Source organism: Echeneis naucrates, chromosome 21 (genome assembly GCF_900963305.1).
Source record: "Echeneis naucrates chromosome 21, fEcheNa1.1, whole genome shotgun sequence".
In the NCBI taxonomy this organism is placed as follows: Eukaryota; Metazoa; Chordata; class Actinopteri; order Carangiformes; family Echeneidae; genus Echeneis; species Echeneis naucrates.
The window spans coordinates 467,938-486,787 of record NC_042531.1 but is presented as its reverse complement, the minus strand read 5'-3'; the positions used below and the strand labels follow the sequence as shown (position 1 = coordinate 486,787).

The 18,850-nt window shown below is 43.2% G+C and overlaps 1 protein-coding gene across 1 annotated transcript in view; it reads right to left on the bottom strand.

Annotated features, from left to right (window-relative positions):
• Positions 1-18,850, bottom strand: part of ttn.2 (titin, tandem duplicate 2) — a 169,942-nt gene that overhangs the window by 87,285 nt on the left and 63,807 nt on the right. Inside the window, 18 exon segments of the mRNA XM_029529910.1 lie at positions 1,087-1,229; positions 2,295-2,639; positions 3,501-3,767; positions 4,030-4,296; positions 4,515-4,781; positions 5,155-5,281; positions 5,498-5,637; positions 5,766-6,029; positions 6,277-6,543; positions 6,664-6,930; positions 7,912-8,038; positions 8,144-8,283; positions 8,390-8,659; positions 8,910-9,188; positions 9,273-9,668; positions 10,315-11,898; positions 12,324-12,368; positions 13,268-13,345. Of these exon segments, the coding sequence (XP_029385770.1) occupies positions 1,087-1,229; positions 2,295-2,639; positions 3,501-3,767; positions 4,030-4,296; positions 4,515-4,781; positions 5,155-5,281; positions 5,498-5,637; positions 5,766-6,029; positions 6,277-6,543; positions 6,664-6,930; positions 7,912-8,038; positions 8,144-8,283; positions 8,390-8,659; positions 8,910-9,188; positions 9,273-9,668; positions 10,315-11,898; positions 12,324-12,368; positions 13,268-13,345 (5,273 nt within the window).

Here is an 18,850-nt window from a genome sequence, read left to right as displayed (position 1 = left end):
GAGCCCTGACAGCTAGAATGAACACAGACAGCTGCTTTCCTTTCTCCAATTTAAACAGTTCGACCTCTGACCCCCGAGGGCTGATTTTACTGCACATCCACCCACTGTAGATCACTAACCCCCTAGCCGCAGTCACGTGACCTGCTGGGGAGGAACCAAACACACAGTCTGTCTGTGGAGGTGCAACTTTAAAACATGGATCCTGATCCTGTTTAAACCTGTTTGGTCTCTGATCTACAGCACAGTGATACCCGATAACTGATCAATAGAGCTCAATAATGTCATAATTTAGAACGAGCTCAGTTTATTAATGAAAAATCCAACATTATTCATTAAATCACAGACTGTTCTTTAACACCGAGAATGTTTTACTTATTAAAGATTTAGAAGCAACTTTATTCTAAACCAGATAAATATTTTACAGTAAACCACAACCACAGAGGCGTCAGAAGAGAGCTCAACCACCATGATTAAGTCTTTATCTGGATTTAATGTTCAGGAGAAGCTGAACTCTGAAATTAAACAGTTTATGTTTGAATCTCTGAACATTTAACATCCAGTCAATCACACTTGCACAACCCAGAGATAGATCATGTGTCTGTGGATGCCTCAGAGATCTCAGGTTACATCCCATAATCAAACTGATCCTCCATTATGAGTGAAAATCAGTCCAGAGCCAGACTCACAGCAAGCTCATAACAACTCTCATTTTGGCAGGAAAACATTTTGGACCAACAACAGCAACAACAACTGTCAAGCTATGAGATTATGGACCTAAAGCTGACAAATAGCTCCTGTTGCCACCTGCCCCGCGTTTCAGCCTCCTGTAGCTGTTAAAAATAACCCCAGAAATGCTTGCGGGGCAGAAAAGCCTCCCTGCCTGTGTTATCTCAAAACCAGGATCACATGCTTAGCTGGAATCCTGAACCTTCAGCAGCAGGCCCATATATGAAGACCAGCTGATGCTAGAAAGGGAACAGGAAACACAGGTTCTGGTTCTGGACCAGGACCGCCATGAGGCCAACCGGTCTTGTGTTTCAGGAAGTGAATCCCTGTTTGTAGGACAGAAACACAGAGAGGACTTACTCTGTCGCTTGGTTCCAGCTTTGTACCCCCCAGGAACCACACAACAGGGATGTCTTCATATGACAGCTCACACTCGAAGGTGGCGGTCTCTCCAGCGGTCACAGTGGCATCCTTCAAAGGCTTCATCAGGCTGATCACTCGAGCTTTGGATTGGGGAGAAGACATAGTTAGTCCCCCCCCAAAACCGGTCAATAGATACCAAAAATCCCCAGAGAGAAAGGGCTAGTCCTCAGTGGCTAATCCTCATGGTGTGGTTGAGCTGAAGGCCCGCCACTGAAGCCGTCAGGACAACTGAGGCCGGACTCCCTGCGACTTGGCCTTGGGGCCAAGCTCATTAGCATACAACCTGCTGTCAGATATACATGGCCGACAGAAACCAGTGAGAGCTGGGGTCATGTCCCAGCCCCTGCCAATCACTGCAGACCTGCTCTAGATAAGGCATGTCGCTTCTAAAATAACCAGGAGCCCTGATTGGCTGAGAGCCCAACTCTGAAAACCCATCAGGGGAGGCCGATCTGCTCCTGTCAATCACCAGCCTGCAATTTTCCTGGAAAAGGAAAATGTGGAGCTCGTCGCTCGTTGAGTTACCCAACGTCACGCTGCAGAAAATGCCGACATCACAGCTCAGCCTGTGTGCTAACAGTGACATGCAACTTTCGTAACAGCCAAATCCAGATCCAGACTGTGAAGTTTGGATGAATACACCACATCAGCTGTTTACAAGAAAGTGCTTCACATGCCTGAACTAAAGGCTGCTGACAGCATTTAATCAGTTGACAAGAAACAAGATCTGGATTCATAAACAAACTGATGTAGCTATTTCACCTCTGCTCAGTTTTAACTTTGTTGAGTTCATTCCGTTTTGATTAAGTGTGAAATTTATAAAAATGTTTCAGTGTGAATCTGCAGATGAATGACATGCTCATGTTTTTGCTTCAGGTGACGGTGGGTAACAGTTTTTAGCTCATCGTTTGATGCATGTATTAGATAAGTTCAAATGTGTGACCCCCATCAGAGTCCACAGTCAGGTCTTTATCAGGTGCAGGACTCTGTGTCTCCTCATCACCTGAACAACCAAAAAACCAGCGAGGAAGAGACACAAAGTCTAACACTGCTTTCAGTTTAAACATGTGAACAACAGATCTAGAGAACCAGGTCTGGGTCTAGTCAGGAACACTGAGAAAACCAGCGAACATCAGGTCTGTCACCTTTGACCCTGAGCTGAGCTGAAGATTTGGCGTTTGCTGCAGAGAAGTCAACAGTTCCGGCCATGTCTTTCTTGCAGTTGAAGAGGATCAATATATGCTGAGTTCCCTCCTCCTTGATGTCAACTTCCTGTTGGCAGGATTCTCAGGTTAGTTTAGTCTGGAAGGTCACCTCAGATGAGGGTTAAACTGTTTAGTTTGTTCGCACCGCAGACGGGTGGAGCGTCTCGCCCTTTAGTTTCCAGGTGGCGTGCAAGTCCTCCTCGGAGATCTCCGTCTCAAACGTGGCCGTCTCCGTCTCAGTGACTTCCACGCTGTACAATGGACGCATAACCTTGATGTCGCGCTCTGTTGGGGTTCAGACAGACGTTAAAGACAGAGCGGCAGGAAGAGTAGACGAAAACAGACAAAATTCCTGAGGATGAGCCAGCAGACACTTCTGGACACACATGTTGAAAGTCATTGATGGTCATCATTCAATAAGGCGACATTAAGTTTTCTCAGGTCTGAACTCCATTAAAGCCTTAAATAATTAAAGAGGAAACCTCAAACATTGCTGCTCAAAAGTCCTCTTGGTCTATAAAACCTGGACTCCTCTCTGATCTACTTGTAAGATATGAAGATCCATTATCCAGATCTTTTGGATCAGGTTCACTCAGGTTCTCAGGTCCAACTCAGGTGAGTTGAGAAAGCTTTAACTTTCTGTGCTTCTCATCTGTGGAACAAACTGAGTGAAGCTGAATCTGGCTCCTGCGGCTCACCAATAAATTAATAATCAAAAGGTTTTTGTCCTGATTTATTCAAATATGTCACCAATTTGAAGAAAATAAGTTATATAACTACTAATTCATATTTTCAAGATGTGTGACTAGTTTTTATACAAGACATTTTTAAAAATTGTACAGAAACTGAGCTCTTCATCTTTAAGTTGGGAAATTTCTTTCTGCCAATGTGTATCTTCTATAAACACAATGATGACATTGACTCTCATTAAAACTGTTCATGGTCCCACTCAGATGTGCTGAGGCATTTCATCCTCAGGTGAGCAGGAGCAAACGTAACAATCAGTTGCAAGACAAAGGACAGTGATGGCTGACAGAGGCAGGACAAACAGCGGTCCATACAGGGGCGGGGTTTAGGTAGGTGGGCCCAGACGCTGCAGACGTGACCAAAGTTCAGTGGAAGGGGCCAGATCACGACAGCTTTTACCTTCAATGTTCAGGTCGGCTGTGGTTTTGTCGGTGCCACAGTCGCAGGTGTAAGTTCCCATGTTGTCCTTCGCTGCCTTCTTCAGGACCAGCGTTCGCTTCCTGCCATCTGACTGGAGGAGGACATTCTTGGAGGGAAAGATTTCATTCCCATCCTTGAACCATCGCACCTCTCCGGCAGCTTTGCTGAGCTCGCAGGACAAAATGACCTCATCCTTCTCAACAGCGGTGTAGTTTTGGAGCTTTGCTGTGAAGTACAGGTCGCCCTCTGCAGGAGGACACCAGTAACAACCAGTTCAACAGTTAAACCACAGAATCAGGGACACCGTGACCTTCCTGATCAGATGAACTGTCAGCAGAATGTATATGGAGTCACAGTATCAATATGACACCATTTACTTTCACTTTTCAATTATCAGCAATAAAAATAAAATGTACAAAAAAGCATGAAATATGAATGAATGAGTCACAGACACTCCTGATGGACTCTGATTATCAGTCCTGAAGATGTGGACTGTGACCGTACTAACCAAGCACTGTGAGCATGGCCTCTGACATCTTGCCCATGGCCTCCACTTTGATCATGGCAGTGTCTTCAACAGTGACTTCCTTGAAGGCCAGCGTGTGGACCTTTCCGTCCTCAGACATGTGCACCAATTTGCTGGGGTGCAGACGGACGTCATTTTTGTACCAGACCACCGGGATTTTTTCATGAGAAAGTTCAACGCTGAACTCTGCAGTTTCTCTTTCCTTCACTGTCACGTCTTTAATCGGCTTGATAAATTCGAGGCGAATACCTAACAAACAGAAATGATTATATATATGATCAGGCTAAAGGAAAGGTGGAAGAGGTCAGGTCTGGGCCAGAGACCTGCACTAAAATACACTGGAAGGAGGGGCTTCGACTTTTTGGCCAATAATTCTGGCTGAGGCTGATTTTGTGACTGACAAGTTTTTGGAAACACTACAGCCCAGAAGGCCTCCACAACCTGAGAGACTGAAATGTTCTAATTACCTTTAATAATCAACTTTCCAGATGTCCTCTTATCTTCAGCATCAAACATGTATTTGGCTTCGTCCTCATATCTGGCAGATTTAACAATAAGTGTGTGCTTCTTTCCCTCCACCAGAAGTTCAAACTTGTCATCGTTTGACAGCTCCTGAGAGCCCTTTAGCCAGCGGAAGCTTTTGGGCTCTCTAGAAATTTCCAGTTCAAACTTTGCTTCATCCTTTTCATACACGTGTACATCAGCCAGTGGTGTAATGAATGACACCGGGAGTTCTGTTGATTCAGACAAATACAGTTAATATCAAGGTTGAGTGATCAGGAACAAAATCTAAGGAGGAGTTCTGTTTAGAAAACGTAGGAGAATCCCTCCACTCATCTCAAAAGACCATACAAAAAACGAAGGTGCATAAGAATGTCCTTAGTGGTGTCAGAGCACCTCATCCGTAAATTACTGCCACATAACATTCATCCAACTGGATTGGGTGAATGTGGTTCATTTAGGTTTGCACCTCCCAAAAAGTTGGAAGACAAGAACAACTTCTAGTAAAACAGATTTTGAAGCAGAAAGATAAATCCATGAGCATCAACTCTGGCAAAAAAGAAAACAGTCAGCACTTTGCTCCAGTTTCAGGAAGTAACTGCTCACCCTTCACTTTCAGGTTAGCAGAACTCTTGGCGTTGGCAGCCGTAAACATCACCTCGCCTGTTTGAGGAACTTTGCAGTTGTACAATACCAGAGTGTGTTTGGCACCGTCCTCCACAATCTCAACATCCTGCAGACGCCCAACAGACCAACAATTCAGCAACAACATGAGGACTCAGAAAAAGAGATCGCAGCGAGACGTGGTCCAATTCACTGTCATGTGTCGGCTAATAAAGATACTTCATGTCATATATGTGAAACTTCTCTACTTTGAACTCTTGATGAAATCCAGATTTGAAAGAGAGTGAATCAAACCACAGCAAAGAGAATGTGTGCTGAGACGTACAGCGGATCGAATGAGGACCTCTCCGTTAAGTTTCCACTGGCCATGGACATCATCCTCACTCAGCTCGACCTCAAATCGAGCAGTTTCTCCGTCAAACACTTCAACACCATACAGCGGTCGAACCACCTTAATAAGGCGAGCTGACATTCAACAGAAGGAACATAATTCTTATTTAAGACGTCCAGACATTTAAACATTGAAATAAACAGAGAAGCATACAGCAGCCATGGAGAGTTTCCAGAAGCACACGTTTAAATCAGACCTTTACCTTCAATGTGCAGCGTTGCCATTGTCTTGTCTGTTCCACAGTCACATACATACTGTCCTTTGTCTTTCTCCCCAACTCTCTTGATCACAAGAGTTCTGCGTTTGTCTTCAGCCGTAATGGTCACCATCTTAGAGGCTTTGATCTCAGCTTCATTGTGGTACCACATGACATTGACGTCTTTGTTGAGCTCACAATCTAGAACCACGTCATCTTTCTCCACTGCAGTATAATCCTGCAGCTTAATGGTGAAGTACGCGTCTCCCTCTGGAATGGGGACATTTTGGGTGACTCTCCAGTGCAGATGGACAACACATGAAGTATGTGGTACAGATAGAAGACAACACAAGGAACACACATGGCAAACAACATAACACTAAAAAGCAGACAAACATTGTTTCACAAAGACAGTATTTTGTGCAATCTGCACTAACATGAACAAATTGTGCAAATGTCTGTGGGGAAGAAGAGACAAGACACACAGGATGAGGACGGACGGTTACTCCGGAGTTACCTATGACCGTCAGATTGGCCATGGAAGGAATTCCTTTGGCCTCGGCCTTAATTTGGCACGTATCATCGAGAGTCACTCCCTTTATTTCTAACATGTGTTTCTTTCCATCCACATGAGTGACCACCATTCTGCTCGGATGAATTTTAATATCGTTCTTGTACCAGGTGACAGGGATGTTCTCGTGAGACAGCTCCAGCTCAAACCAAGCCGTTTTTCCTTCTTTTACAGTTTGGTCCTTTATTGGTGAGATAAATTTGACCCTGATACCTAAAAGTATATTAATAAAGCAGATCCATATGAGTCAGTTTGAAAGAGGAGGCAACCAACTCAATGAACAGTCATAATGATAAATGATCTGCTCGTGTCCGGTTCGAGTCCAGCACTTACCCTCCACTGTGAGTCTTGCTGTTGACGTTTTGCCCAAAACTTCAATTGTATATTCATCTTCATCATCAAACTCACAGCAGTTTATGACCAACATATGCTTCTTTCCATCATCGATGATGTCATACTTTTGGTCTGGGGTGACGATGTCAGACCCTCTATACCACATGACCTTAGAGACATCCTTCGTGATGGTGCATTCAAACTTAGCCTGTTTCTTTTCAGGTACAGATACGTCCTTCAGTGGGACGACAAAGTCCATTTCGATTTCTGGGTTAAAAGATGACACAAGTACAGAACCTGAAGAAGACAACAACGCAAACCAACAACACAAAGGTCCACAGCCAGTGGCCAGTTTACCAACCACATCTTTACATACTGTGATGGGTTTTACCCATCCAGGCTTAATGAATCAAACCACTGGGGTGTGTTTTGTTTCCAATTGGATTATAGTTCACTGATATAAACACTTAATGACAATCTACCAGTAGAAATGCATTGGAGACATCTTCAGGTTGTCAGAACAAAATGGCATGTTGCCATTTTAAGAAGCTGCATTGTGTTGGTGTCTTCTTCACTGGTGTCTTGTTGGTCTTGTCTTCTTGTTAGCTTCTTTGTGTTTTGGATTAGCCTTGTGGGTGTATTTATGTTTAAATGATTGCATGTAACAAAATTGATGGAAAGTGAACAAGATGGTGGACTCTATCTTGTCAGAAGGGTCTTCTTCCTTGGGTCGTTCTCCTTTCCACATTGTCTTCATCAAGTCTTCATCTTTAGCTCATAACTACGGGATTGAGTCAGCTGACCTTGTTTTAGTTCACACTAAAGCAGTGTGACTTTATGTCTGATAGAGTTAGCCAACCTGGTGTGGGATTTATAAACTGGCCACTTTTCTGCTGTAACCTACAACATATAATCCCAGAAAATAGAAATGTGACATCACAACACACATTTTCTCATGTCACAGACACCAAACAAACATAATGACAAATACAGGACACTGTTTTGTCCACCCAGAAACATTTGGGATCCCCATTAAAATTCCTTTTGGTATTGTGGAGCAGCATAAAGCCTCAATGAATAGTACACAGTAGATAGTACAAACAGTCAATCATCCATTTAAATAAAGATTTAAGGTCTCATGTGCCATAAAGCTTTATTTCAGCAACCTTATTTCTTTATTTTTACAGCCACTGAAGTAAATCTTAGCATCCTGGAGCTCCTATCGTGAGTCCCAGATATGCATCTTACCTTTGACATTAAGCATTGCGTTGGTTACAGCATTCAGCGCCTGGTAGGACACTTCTCCAGCCTGATCCAGCTGGCAGTCCTTCAAGAGGAGCTTACGCACTGTTCCCTCCATCAGGATGTCGCATGTCTGATGAACATAACACAGAATGTTTATGTACAGGAAACAATGAAACATTCAAGTGTAGACGTTCACGCATCAATGCTTATGTGCCACATCCATGTCCAGTCTTACCGGGGATCTGGTCAAAACCTCTCCTTTGAGTTTCCATTCTCCTGGAACATCATCCTCAGAGATCTCCGTCTCAAATGCAGCGTCTTCCTTCTCAGTCACCTCCACACTGACCAAAGGCCTCAGGATCTCTGCCTCCCGCTCTGAGAAAGATTTATTCAAACTCATAAATTACAAACAAAAGATTGAAAGATAGTTAAAACATTCAAGGGGTTTGTGTTTTGAGGAAAGTAATCAGGCAAATAAAACCTCCTAGCGTTAGCTTGGCAGTGTAGACACGTCCTTCCACCTCCACGGAGTATTCTGCTACATCCTCAGGCTGACAGTTCTTGATGGTGAGAGTCAACTCTTTTCCATCCTTCTTGATCTCAACCTTGTCAGAAGGAGTGATCTCATTCTCTCCTTTGAGCCACTTCCAGTTGGGGGTTTCCTTGAAGAGCTCACATTTAAATACAGCAACAGCCTTTGGCTTCACATGCTGGTCTCTCAGGGGTTTCACAATCCAGTCTTTGATGATTTCTGTTGGAGGTAAACATTATAGACACAATGTGCAATGAAACAAAGCCCAAGTTCTTGTGTCCAAACCTTGAATATATAAACTCTAAAACTAAATAAACTCTACAGCAGGATATTTTGTTACATCTACTTTGACACTAAACTGTAAATTCAGAATTTGTTGCTCATCTGAAAAAAATGAATGAACATTTGTGCCCTCATCAATCCAATGTATGTTCCTTAGGGAGCATGTTCAATCATCTCTTCTTCTTACCAATCACTTTGACACTCGTTGTGGTCTTGATGTCCTCCTGACCAGACACCTCGCACGAGTAGGAACCAGCATCATCCTCTGTTGCGTTCTGGATGGTCACAGCATGCTGCATGCCGATGATATTGATCTGAACCTTGTTGGCCTTTTTCTTGAGGACCTCACCATTCTTCTTCCACACCACGTCTCTCTCTTTATTCAGCTCACAGGTCAGGTAAAGAGGTTGACCCTTCAGAGCAGAGGTCTCCTCCTCCAGCTCTTTGATCCATTTCACTGGAAGCTCTGTGAGTGGACAGAGAGGAGATAAGCATGTTGACAGCGAACAGTCTTGATAAAGGCTTCAAAGAGATTCTGATGGGAGGTTACCTTCAACAATGAGCTTGGCTGTGCAGGATATTTCCTTGCCAGCGTTTTTGGCCACACAGGTGTATTCCCCAGTGTCGGACAGCTGGACATCAATGATGTTCAACTTGCGATCCTTCCCATCAGAAGTGAACTTGTGCTTGGGGTCCTCACGCAGGTTGCTGCCATCTTTCATCCATGACGTGATGGCAGTGGAAGGTGAGATCTGACACTCGAACACAGCAGAAGAGCCAATAGACTCGGCCTCTGTCAACACAATGTCCTGGATCTTCTTGATGAACTTCAGAGGGACAGCTTTGAGCTTGAATCCTCCGAAGGGATCCTCCGGAGGTGATGGGCCTTTTCCACCGGGCCTCAGGCCCCGCCCCCTGCCTTCTCCAGGGGAAGGGGTCTGTTTGGCTGAAATTCAGATAGAAAACTGTCAATTCACATTAAAATTTCAAAGCTTTAGTGGCATCACCACCCAGGAAGAAGAGCATCATAGAGTTTTCTTGCTGAGACATCCCAGCTCACTTACGTTTCATCCCTCTACCTCTCCCTCTTCCTGCCTCCTCAGCTGGTTGCCCCTCTGTTCAGAAACAGTGAAAATAAATTTGCAGCACAAAAAGAAATGGTAAATCACTTTCTATAAAACATGCCGTGAGCAGCAGATGTGATATGAAATGATTGTGATGGTATGAAAATTATGTCACAAAGTTTTACAGTGTTGAAGCTTTCACACCATGAAGAGATGGAATAAGGAACAAAGAAAAATGAACAGAAACAGAAAATGCCGTGTTGGACAGATGAGAGCGGTGTGATATGAAATGGAAAACACACAAATGACACAACAGAAATGAGATGAGGCGATGAATATGACCAGACAGTGTGACGGAGAGAATGGTCATTAACATAATGAGACATGAAGAGATGCCGTCAATCGCGTCACATGTGAGTTGACGATTGAAATGGAGGCATGATGGTGCTAATGGGTGAGATTATTCAGGGTATGAAGGCAGGTTTTTCTCGGTTGTCACCCAATGAGTTGCAGCCACCACCATCTCACCTCTCCTGGTCACTCCTGGAGCCTCCAGAGCTCCTTCTTCTCCTTCCCAGTCCTCTGACCCATAACTCTCAGTGGGAGCTGCCTCCCAGGCCTCTTCCTCAGCTTCAAGTTCCTCTTCTATTACGTCCTCCTCAGGCTGGGTGGGGGCCTTCTCCCCTGCTTCAGGAGAGATCACCTTGCCTTTCTCAGGTTTTGCCGGTTCTGCACTTTTCTCCTCTGGCGATGGCTTCTTTGGGATCTTTTTAAGAACCACAGCTTCAATAGATTCTTTTGGTGAAACAGTTTTGGGAACCTTTTTGAGTCTATCAATACTTGGCTTCTTTTCAATGGGTTCTGCTTCTTTTAGCTTTTCAACCTTTGGAGATGGTGTCTTCTTCAGCTCAACCTTCTTGAGCAGCTCCACAGGCTTCAGAGCAACTTCTTCCTTCTCCTCTTTTGCCTTAGGTATGACTCCCTTCTTCACCTGCAGAGGTTTGGGTTCCTCAGGAGCCTTCTCTGGTTTCTTTACAAAAGCTGGAACAGGAGAAACAGTCTTCTCTGCTGGAACTGCCTCCAAATCCTTTGGTTTCTCTGGCTTCCTGTCTGGCATCTGTGGGATCTCGGGTTTCTTTGGCTTTGCCTCTTGCTCTTGTTCTTTTGGTTTTTCATCTGGGCTTCTCTGACGGCGATGCAGGTCATCAGCTGGCTTCCTCTCCTTCTCCTCTACAGGTTTCTTCTCAGGCTCTGCTGCCTCTTTGGAAGGCCTGGAGAATGGCTTCAGCTTTACAGTCTCTACTTCTTGTTCCTTTGTTGGGATTTTCTTCACCTTGATGGGGGGTTTCACCTCCTCTGGCTTGGTCTCTGGAGTTTTTGTTTTATCTAATGGCTTTTCCACCTTGGCTGGTGGCTCCTTTACCTCAGGAAGTGTTTTCTCAGGTTTTGTGGGATGCTCTTTAGTTTCCACCTCTCTGGGGATCCTCTCTCCCTTCTGGAAAGCCACAGTGTCCCTGTCTGGCCTCTCCTTTTTATCCTTCTCTGGCTCCTCAGCTGGTTTAACAGGCCTTTCAAATGGTTTTAACTTCACTACTTCTGGTTCCACTTCTGCTGAAGGCAATTTTTTTACTTTCTTCAAGGCTGCACTAGGCGGTGCAGCTTCCTCTTCCTTTGGAGTCTTGGGAGTTTTCTTAAGAGAAATCTTATCATCTGGTTTCTCATCCTTTGGGATTGGTTTCTGGCGGGTCCAAGCATCTTTAGGAGTCTCTACCTCTGCCTTTTCTTCATGTGTAATAACTTCTGGCTTTTTCAGAACATCAGCCTTCTCACGAGGGCTCCACTGCTCCACTGTTCTCCGGGTGGCGACCGACATCTCGATAGTTTCCTCCTTATACACCATCTCCTCGACACTGAACACAGTGGTCTTGGTGACTTTCTGAGGTTTTTGCTCTTCTGTCTCTTTAGTTGGAGTGGAGGGAATCTTCTTCAGTTTGATCATCTCCTGTTCCTCTTCCACTTCCTTCACAAATCTGGGTGTTTTCTTCAAGGTGGGAATCTCAAATGTTCCCATTTCTTCCAACTGAATTTTACCTTTTTTGACCAGAACTGTGTCTGAGGTAACAAAGTTTTGACATTACTTTCTGACATTTATCTCACACCGCAATATGAACAAACACACACTGGAATAATGATGCAAAAACATACAAAGAAAATAGAATAAAAAAATCTCAATAATAACAGTTTTACTACTTCTTGACATAATTGAAAAACAACTTCAGATGATGCAATGACAAACGTACAAGAGGACAAAAACAAAACAACTCAGGAAAACAATTTCTAAAGAAAAACATGTATGTTTGCGTGTGTGTGATGTGAGACCAAACATAGACTCCTGATTGTCTTCAGGTGTCTATTGTCCTAACAGTCCAAACAGATGACTTGAAAGTGATCAGTGAACCAGGTGACATTTTACATTTATAGTCTGTTGTTGTATGTTGGTGTGAGGAGGTGAAGGGAGATGGAATCGGTGCTCATACCTTTCTTGACTCCTCCTGGTGCTTGGACGGGTCCTTTGGTTTCATCTAGTACAGGGGTGAAGTTCACAGGGCAGTTAGTTAGGTCACCAACAAAGTTTAAAATGAAAGACTTTAAGAAGCTGCATTAAACATTCAGAAATAAACAACATTTCTGATGAGAAGGTGACAGGAAGTGTCACGGAGAACAAAGACAGATACAAAATTAATTTGTGTCAGCATGCTCGTGTTTAGTGACCAAAAACTGGACACAGAACATGAAAAGACAATGGAAGCTGAGTAAGTCAATATCACAGCTCACAATGGTGAAAACACACATTTATATTGATAGAGGAGATGTGAAAAAGATCAAGGTGACCAAAAAAGACAAAGATGAGTCTGGCTTCTCTTTACCTACCTTTCTCAGGAACTATCTTTTCGACCACGACTGGTTTTTCTTCCTCCACAGCTGTCTCGGTTGGCTTTAGAGCCTCCACAGCAGCCTGTGGTTTGGCCACTTCAGGTACAAAAAAAGAGGAATGGAAGTATGCAGAACAATCGAAACACATGGTCTTTAAAAATTGCACAGGAATGTGAGCTGCTGTCTGGATACCTGGCCGAGCTTCTTCCTGTGGAGGGATTCTCTTCTCTGGCTTCTTTGCTTTGTCGGTGACTTCAGGCTCTTTGGCAGCTTCTTGAAATTTTACAGGAGGCTTTAGTTTTTCCTCTTAAAGAACAAGTACATAAATAACAGGGAGTTTACCAAAGACATTTAATTTTAGTTTCAGTCATCATGTTTATGCCTATAATGGATACTTTTTGTTCTCTTCAGTGACTTCAGTTTCTTCAGAATAAAGTTTCAAAGATTCATGTTTGTTGAAGAGTGACATTCTGTTAGAACGTCTGAAGAACCCCCCACAGAAAAAACACAGATGTTAACACCAACACACACTCGAAGAGTTGGGTACCTTCTGGAGGAGCAGCTGGCTTTACCAGCGGTTCTTTGACTTGTGCTGGCTTCTCCTTCTCCTTCTCCTTCACGGGAACTTGGAAATGAAATTTTATGACAATCAGAACCTCAGTAAAGTCAATGGCATGAGCAGTCAGCCATGCAAAGACCAATCACAAAGAACTTACAAGTTACAGTGAAAACATGGAAGCCAACATAGAATGTTATCGCAACTTGTCTGTGAAAAACATTTTGTCAGGAAAGTGACATACAATTGATACAAAATCAAACTGGGGGTTTAGAAATCTGCAATGAGAAAACCAAAGAAAGCGACTGTCTGGGTCGACACGGCCATTCCTGTGAGCAAGAACACGGTGCCCAATCAGAATGGGTGGTATGACATGAGTGTCCTCAGAGGAAGGGGGTGGGTCTGGTGATAAAGGGGGGTGCTCAGATGAAAAGCAAGTGCTTGGTGACAAAGACAGGCTTCCCTTTATACCTCTGGAAGAGTGTTTCCCTTCTGGGTCCAAAGACAGAACGTTTATGTCTATGAAGGTCTGAAGTTGTTGAACTTCCTGAGGACCGGTGTCTTGGATACCCAATAATTCCCAATAATGTGGAGCGGCTGTTGTGTAGCGGTCAGTCTTCCTCATGTCTGCCCTGGTTGTGTCTGTTACTGAGGGTTTCTGGACTTTGGCCTGAGGTGTCCCATCTGCAGGAACCTTCCTCCCTTCATCCTCTCTCTCTTCAGATTGGTTTGTTTCCTGACTAACTAACTGCTCATCTTTCATTTGTTGGCACTCAGCAGCTTTGAGGGTTTTGCCTTTCTCTGTCTCAGGTTTAGTCTGTTTCAGGTGTCTGCCAGGATCCTCTGATGTCCGAGTTGTTGTTGCAGTATGTTCCTGTTTCTTTGTCTTTTCAGTGTTCTCCTCAATAAAGCCTATTTTTGACCGTTCATGATGATCTTTAGTTTCTAATTCATCAGATGGAGTTATTCTGATTTCTGGTTTCGTTGTGATTCTGTCTGTTTCTGCTCTTCCATCCTCTGTGAGTGTTTTTACTGTCTCCTCTGCTGTAGATGTTAGCTCAGCTTGGTTTTCTGTTTTCTCCAGTGTCTTTGTTCCTTCTGTTGGACTAACTGAAGCTACTGTACGAACTTCTTCTGCAGCCTCCATAGTTCTGCTGTGTTTTTTCTGGTCACTTTGGCCTTGCAGTGATTCTTCAGCAGTGGACTCTGCTGTGGTTTTGTCTCTATTTATTTCAACCTTCGAAGCACTTTCATGAAATGGAGTGTGTTTGGTCTGGCGCGTTGAGCTATCTGAACCGTGAAGCTTTTTTTCAGATGAAATGTCTTTCACTCGATCATCGGGGGAACTACATCTAAGAGTATCTGTTATATCTTGCTCTTTTCTACTCATTATTTTTTCATCAGCAGCATCCATCACAGGTGTTTTTGAAGCTTTTCCTTCAGTCTCTTTCTGCTCTCTGCCTGCGGTTGGACCAACCGTTTTAGGCCAAATGCTTTCAACTGGAACTCGTTCTGGATCCTTCAGAAACACTCTCTCCTGACATTTTCCTTCCTGGTGCCTTTGTGTGTCTGTACTACCTTCAGCTGTTTCTTTCAGCTTTGTTGTGCTTGGATTGGCCACAGCTGTCAATTGACTTCCTCTGGCTTCCTTTAAATGAGCATGTTTTTCAGCACTTCCTTCTGCAGACTTCAGACTTTCTGAGTGTCTGAATGAGTCCTCAGACACACAAACCTCCTCTTTCCTTGATGAAAGGTCTTGTTTCATCATGTCAGGAAGAAGAAATCTTTGGAGAGAATCTGATTTCAGATCTTGAACTATGTGACATTTTTCAGAAGCGACCTCCATCACAGGTGCAACCGAATTTGTTCTAACAGCTCCTTCCTGTTTTGTTTCTGATGAGTTAAACAGAGAAACACAAACATATTCATCACTAACAGGCTTCACTCCTTCATTCAACCTCTGACCTTTTTGAGATTTCGAAATGTCTTGGTGTCTAGAATAATTCGAACTGTCCAGTGTAATATCTCCATCTCTCACCACCTGAGTTCTTTCAGAAGCAAATGCAATCACAGGAGCCACTGAAAGCTTCATTGTGGCTAATTTATGTTTTGTGTCAGTAATTTCAAATGGAGTTACACAACCAAATTCATGCTGCACTAGAACTGTCTTGGACTGAACCTCCTCAGGAGTGATAACTGTGGTGTCATCCGAAGTCTGGTCTCTCTCTGTCTGGGATCTGGATTTGTACGATTCAGGAGAAACTGCTTCTCTTTTCTCTTCAACAGGGAAATTTGTGTTAGTTTTGTCCTTCGTGCTCAGGTTTTCTGAGGTCTGTGGAGCTCTGTCTGTTTCGGTTTTCTCCAGTTTATCTTTGACTTTTGTGTCTTTGGTCTTGGCTTGTGGGACAGTTGTGTTTTTTGTGTGTTTGGAAGGAAAATGTGAAACTCTTGTCTCAGCCTGGATCTCTGCAGTGGTTTGTTCTCTAACAGAGGCTGTTGTTCCCACCTCTTCTCTCCCTGCTGGTTTGGATGGAGGGGTTCGTCCTGTTTCTTTTTTTGGGATCTTTTGAGGTTGAACTTGTGAGCTGTCACTTGTCTTATCCTCTTTCTCTTCATGCTCAGGTGAAACTTCTATGCTTCTTTCACTTTCTTTCTTTATTTTCCTCTCTTGAAGAGGAAGAAATTTAACCGCCTCATCTTTCTTTGTGTCTGAACGTGAATATAAAGTTTGTGAATGAACTTCTTCTACAATTGCTAACTTTTTTTTTGTCTTAGTGAATAATGTTTCCTTGTTTAGAGGAACAGATTCAAACTGACTGGTGTCTTCCTCTCTGGTCTCTCCACCACCTTTTTTAGGAGAATGAGATTCTGTGAAGGCGACTTCAGGTTCAGTTTCCTCGGAGAACAAGCTGATGTCGTTTTCTTTACACTTTTCATCTGCATCTTCTTCATGAGAGGCAGATTTTAATAAATCCCTTTGGTCTCCTTCTTTAACTCTCAGCTCCTTTTCCTGTTCTGCTTTCATGACTTCAGTCAGCAGGGATTCTGAAGACTTTGTTTTTCCTTCTTTACTTGGGATCAGTTGATCTTTAGTTTTGGTTACATTTAGTTTGCCTGCCAGGAGAATGTTCTCAGAAACTACAGTAGATTCAGTTTCTGTACCTTCAGCATGTAGTAGTGGTTCTTTGGCGGTTTCCCTCCCTGCAGCTGTAACAGACTCCTTTCTCTGAATTTGTTCATCTGTTATTTTCACTTCTTTAAGAGAAGGAGCTTGAAAAGTTTCTTTTCTAATTGTGCTGATCTTCAGGAGATCTACTTCAGTTAGAATCTGTTCAGGTCCGCTCAGGTTCTGTTGGGGTTCTGACCTTCTCTGTTGTCTTTCTTCTGTCGATGCCTTTTCTGTGAGGAGCTCCTTTCTTTGTTTTGTCTCTTTAACTGTGCTCCAGTTTGACTGAACTGACTCAACAGGAGTATTTTTCTGAATAATTTTTGTTCCTAATTCTGTTTTTCTTTGAGGCCAGTCCTGTTTTCTCAGCTCATTTGGTTCCATTTCACTGTCAGGTGGCGTTTGTTTTTGCTCTTCAGAACCAGTTTGTGGTTTATCGTGTTCTCTGGTTTGATGACAGGAAATATCTTCCATCTTTAATGAAAATTTAACATCCAGTGTTTCACTCACTTGGTTTGGTCTTGATTTTGTCTTTTCTTGCGGACTAACTGATACAATTTCACATTTTTGTAAGGAATCGTCAGTTATTGCTTCTTTTTCAGAGAGCGACTCTCCATGTTTGAATTTGCTCACTGAAATCTTGTCGGTTTTTTTCGGACTGATGTGGACTGACGTGGGTCTGTTAATTGCACTCACACCTTTCTGCATTTTCTTTCCAGACACCTTGTTGGTTATTTCTAATTTCTCAGATTGTCCCAAACCTTCTCTCATGTGTTCTTCAGGTGTAGTGAATTTTTCAGAATAGTCTGCTCCTCCCTGCGTTCCTCCTGTTTTTCTGTTTGTAATCTTTCTGGGCTCTGAGTCTGGTTCTGGTCTGAGTGGTTTCTTAGTTAATGTTTCCTGTTTGGCAGACTTGGCCTTTCCAGTTTTATCTGATTGGATGTTCTCAGCAGAAAATGGCTGCTCTGCTTCTTTGCTGTGTCTGATTGTGGGTTTAAAAGGTGCCATCTCTGCTGAGTTAATTTCTATGATTCCACCCTTGAACTCTTTCTGCTCTCTTGTCCTGATGGATAAATCAGGCTCTGTAGCTGATAATTTTGGTTGATCTTTGTTATCAGTCACGCATTGATCTCCTGTCACCTGCTTCTGATCAGCAAAACCTTCAACACAAACTGACTCTGAACTCTCCACTTCTCTTTCTTTAGAATCTTTTTTCTTGTCTTTTCTTTCTACGCTCACTGTTTTTGATTCAGTTGGTTCATCCTCAGCTGCCATTTCTTTTTTTTCTTTGGTTTTTGGGATGATTTTCATTTTAAGGCCCTTTGTCCTTAAACCCTCAGTAACATTCATGTCGCTTGTTTCTGCTTCTGGAGTTTGATCTTTATCTCTGTGGTGCATTTCAGCTCTTCCTTCATCTTCTTCTTTTATGACTTTCTCTGAAGAAGTTGCTTCATCTGACGTGAAATGTTTCAGGATCTTCAGAGATCCTTCTGTCTGCTCAGCCTTAAGGAGACCAGTGATGGCCCCTTTAGGACGGATGAGTTAAAGAGTGGTGAAGGAAAAGCACCATGAGTGGTGCCAAGAGATTAGAAAAAAAACAAAAAACAAAACCAAAACACAGACAAACATTTGGAGCTAAAGAAGACAAAGAGATAAGCAGAGAAGAAGAAGAGAAAGAAGAGCTGGCATGGAGTGTGCTGCTGCTGTTGTACCTCGTTGTGGTGTTCTTCCTTTTATCTCCACTTGTGTTTCAGAAGATGGAGCAGCTGGAGCAGATGTAGAAAAGCTCTCCGTCTTGGTCTCTGTTTCTTTAAAGATAATTAGTTGTTAAACATAAATATGAAGATTTGTAGAGTAAAAGTAGAACACAGACCAAAGGGACAGAAAAAAGAAGCCCTTTAAAAAGACAAAAACATTCACAGATGAGGTGAGATGACTAAAGGGTAAAAAAGAGCAGAGACACAGGGTGTTAGCACTGAAGGGATGTTGTTAGGTTTGAACTCTGTACCTCTGGCAGCTGTTTTCTCTGCTTTTGAAGGGATTGAAGGTTTTGTGTCTTCGACCGACTGAACTTCAGATTTCTGTTTGCTCCTTTCTGCCTTCTTCAGGTCATCATCTGTTACTGACTCTGTTGGTTTTTCCTTGGAGGTCAACGCCACCTCAGATTTTGTTGTCTTGTCAGATTTAAGCGGCATCTCTTTTGTCTTTTCAGTTATTTCATGTCTCTTTTCTGCTGGTTTGTCCTTTCTACTCTTTTCCTCATCTCTTATTTTCACCTGAGTGATGGAAACTTTTGTTGGTCTGATTTCTTTCCCCTCAGTTGTATCATCTGTGTATTTTTCCTCAGCACTAACTGATAATTCCTTCACATTATAATCAATTGATTCTTTAAAGGTCATAGTCTTCTC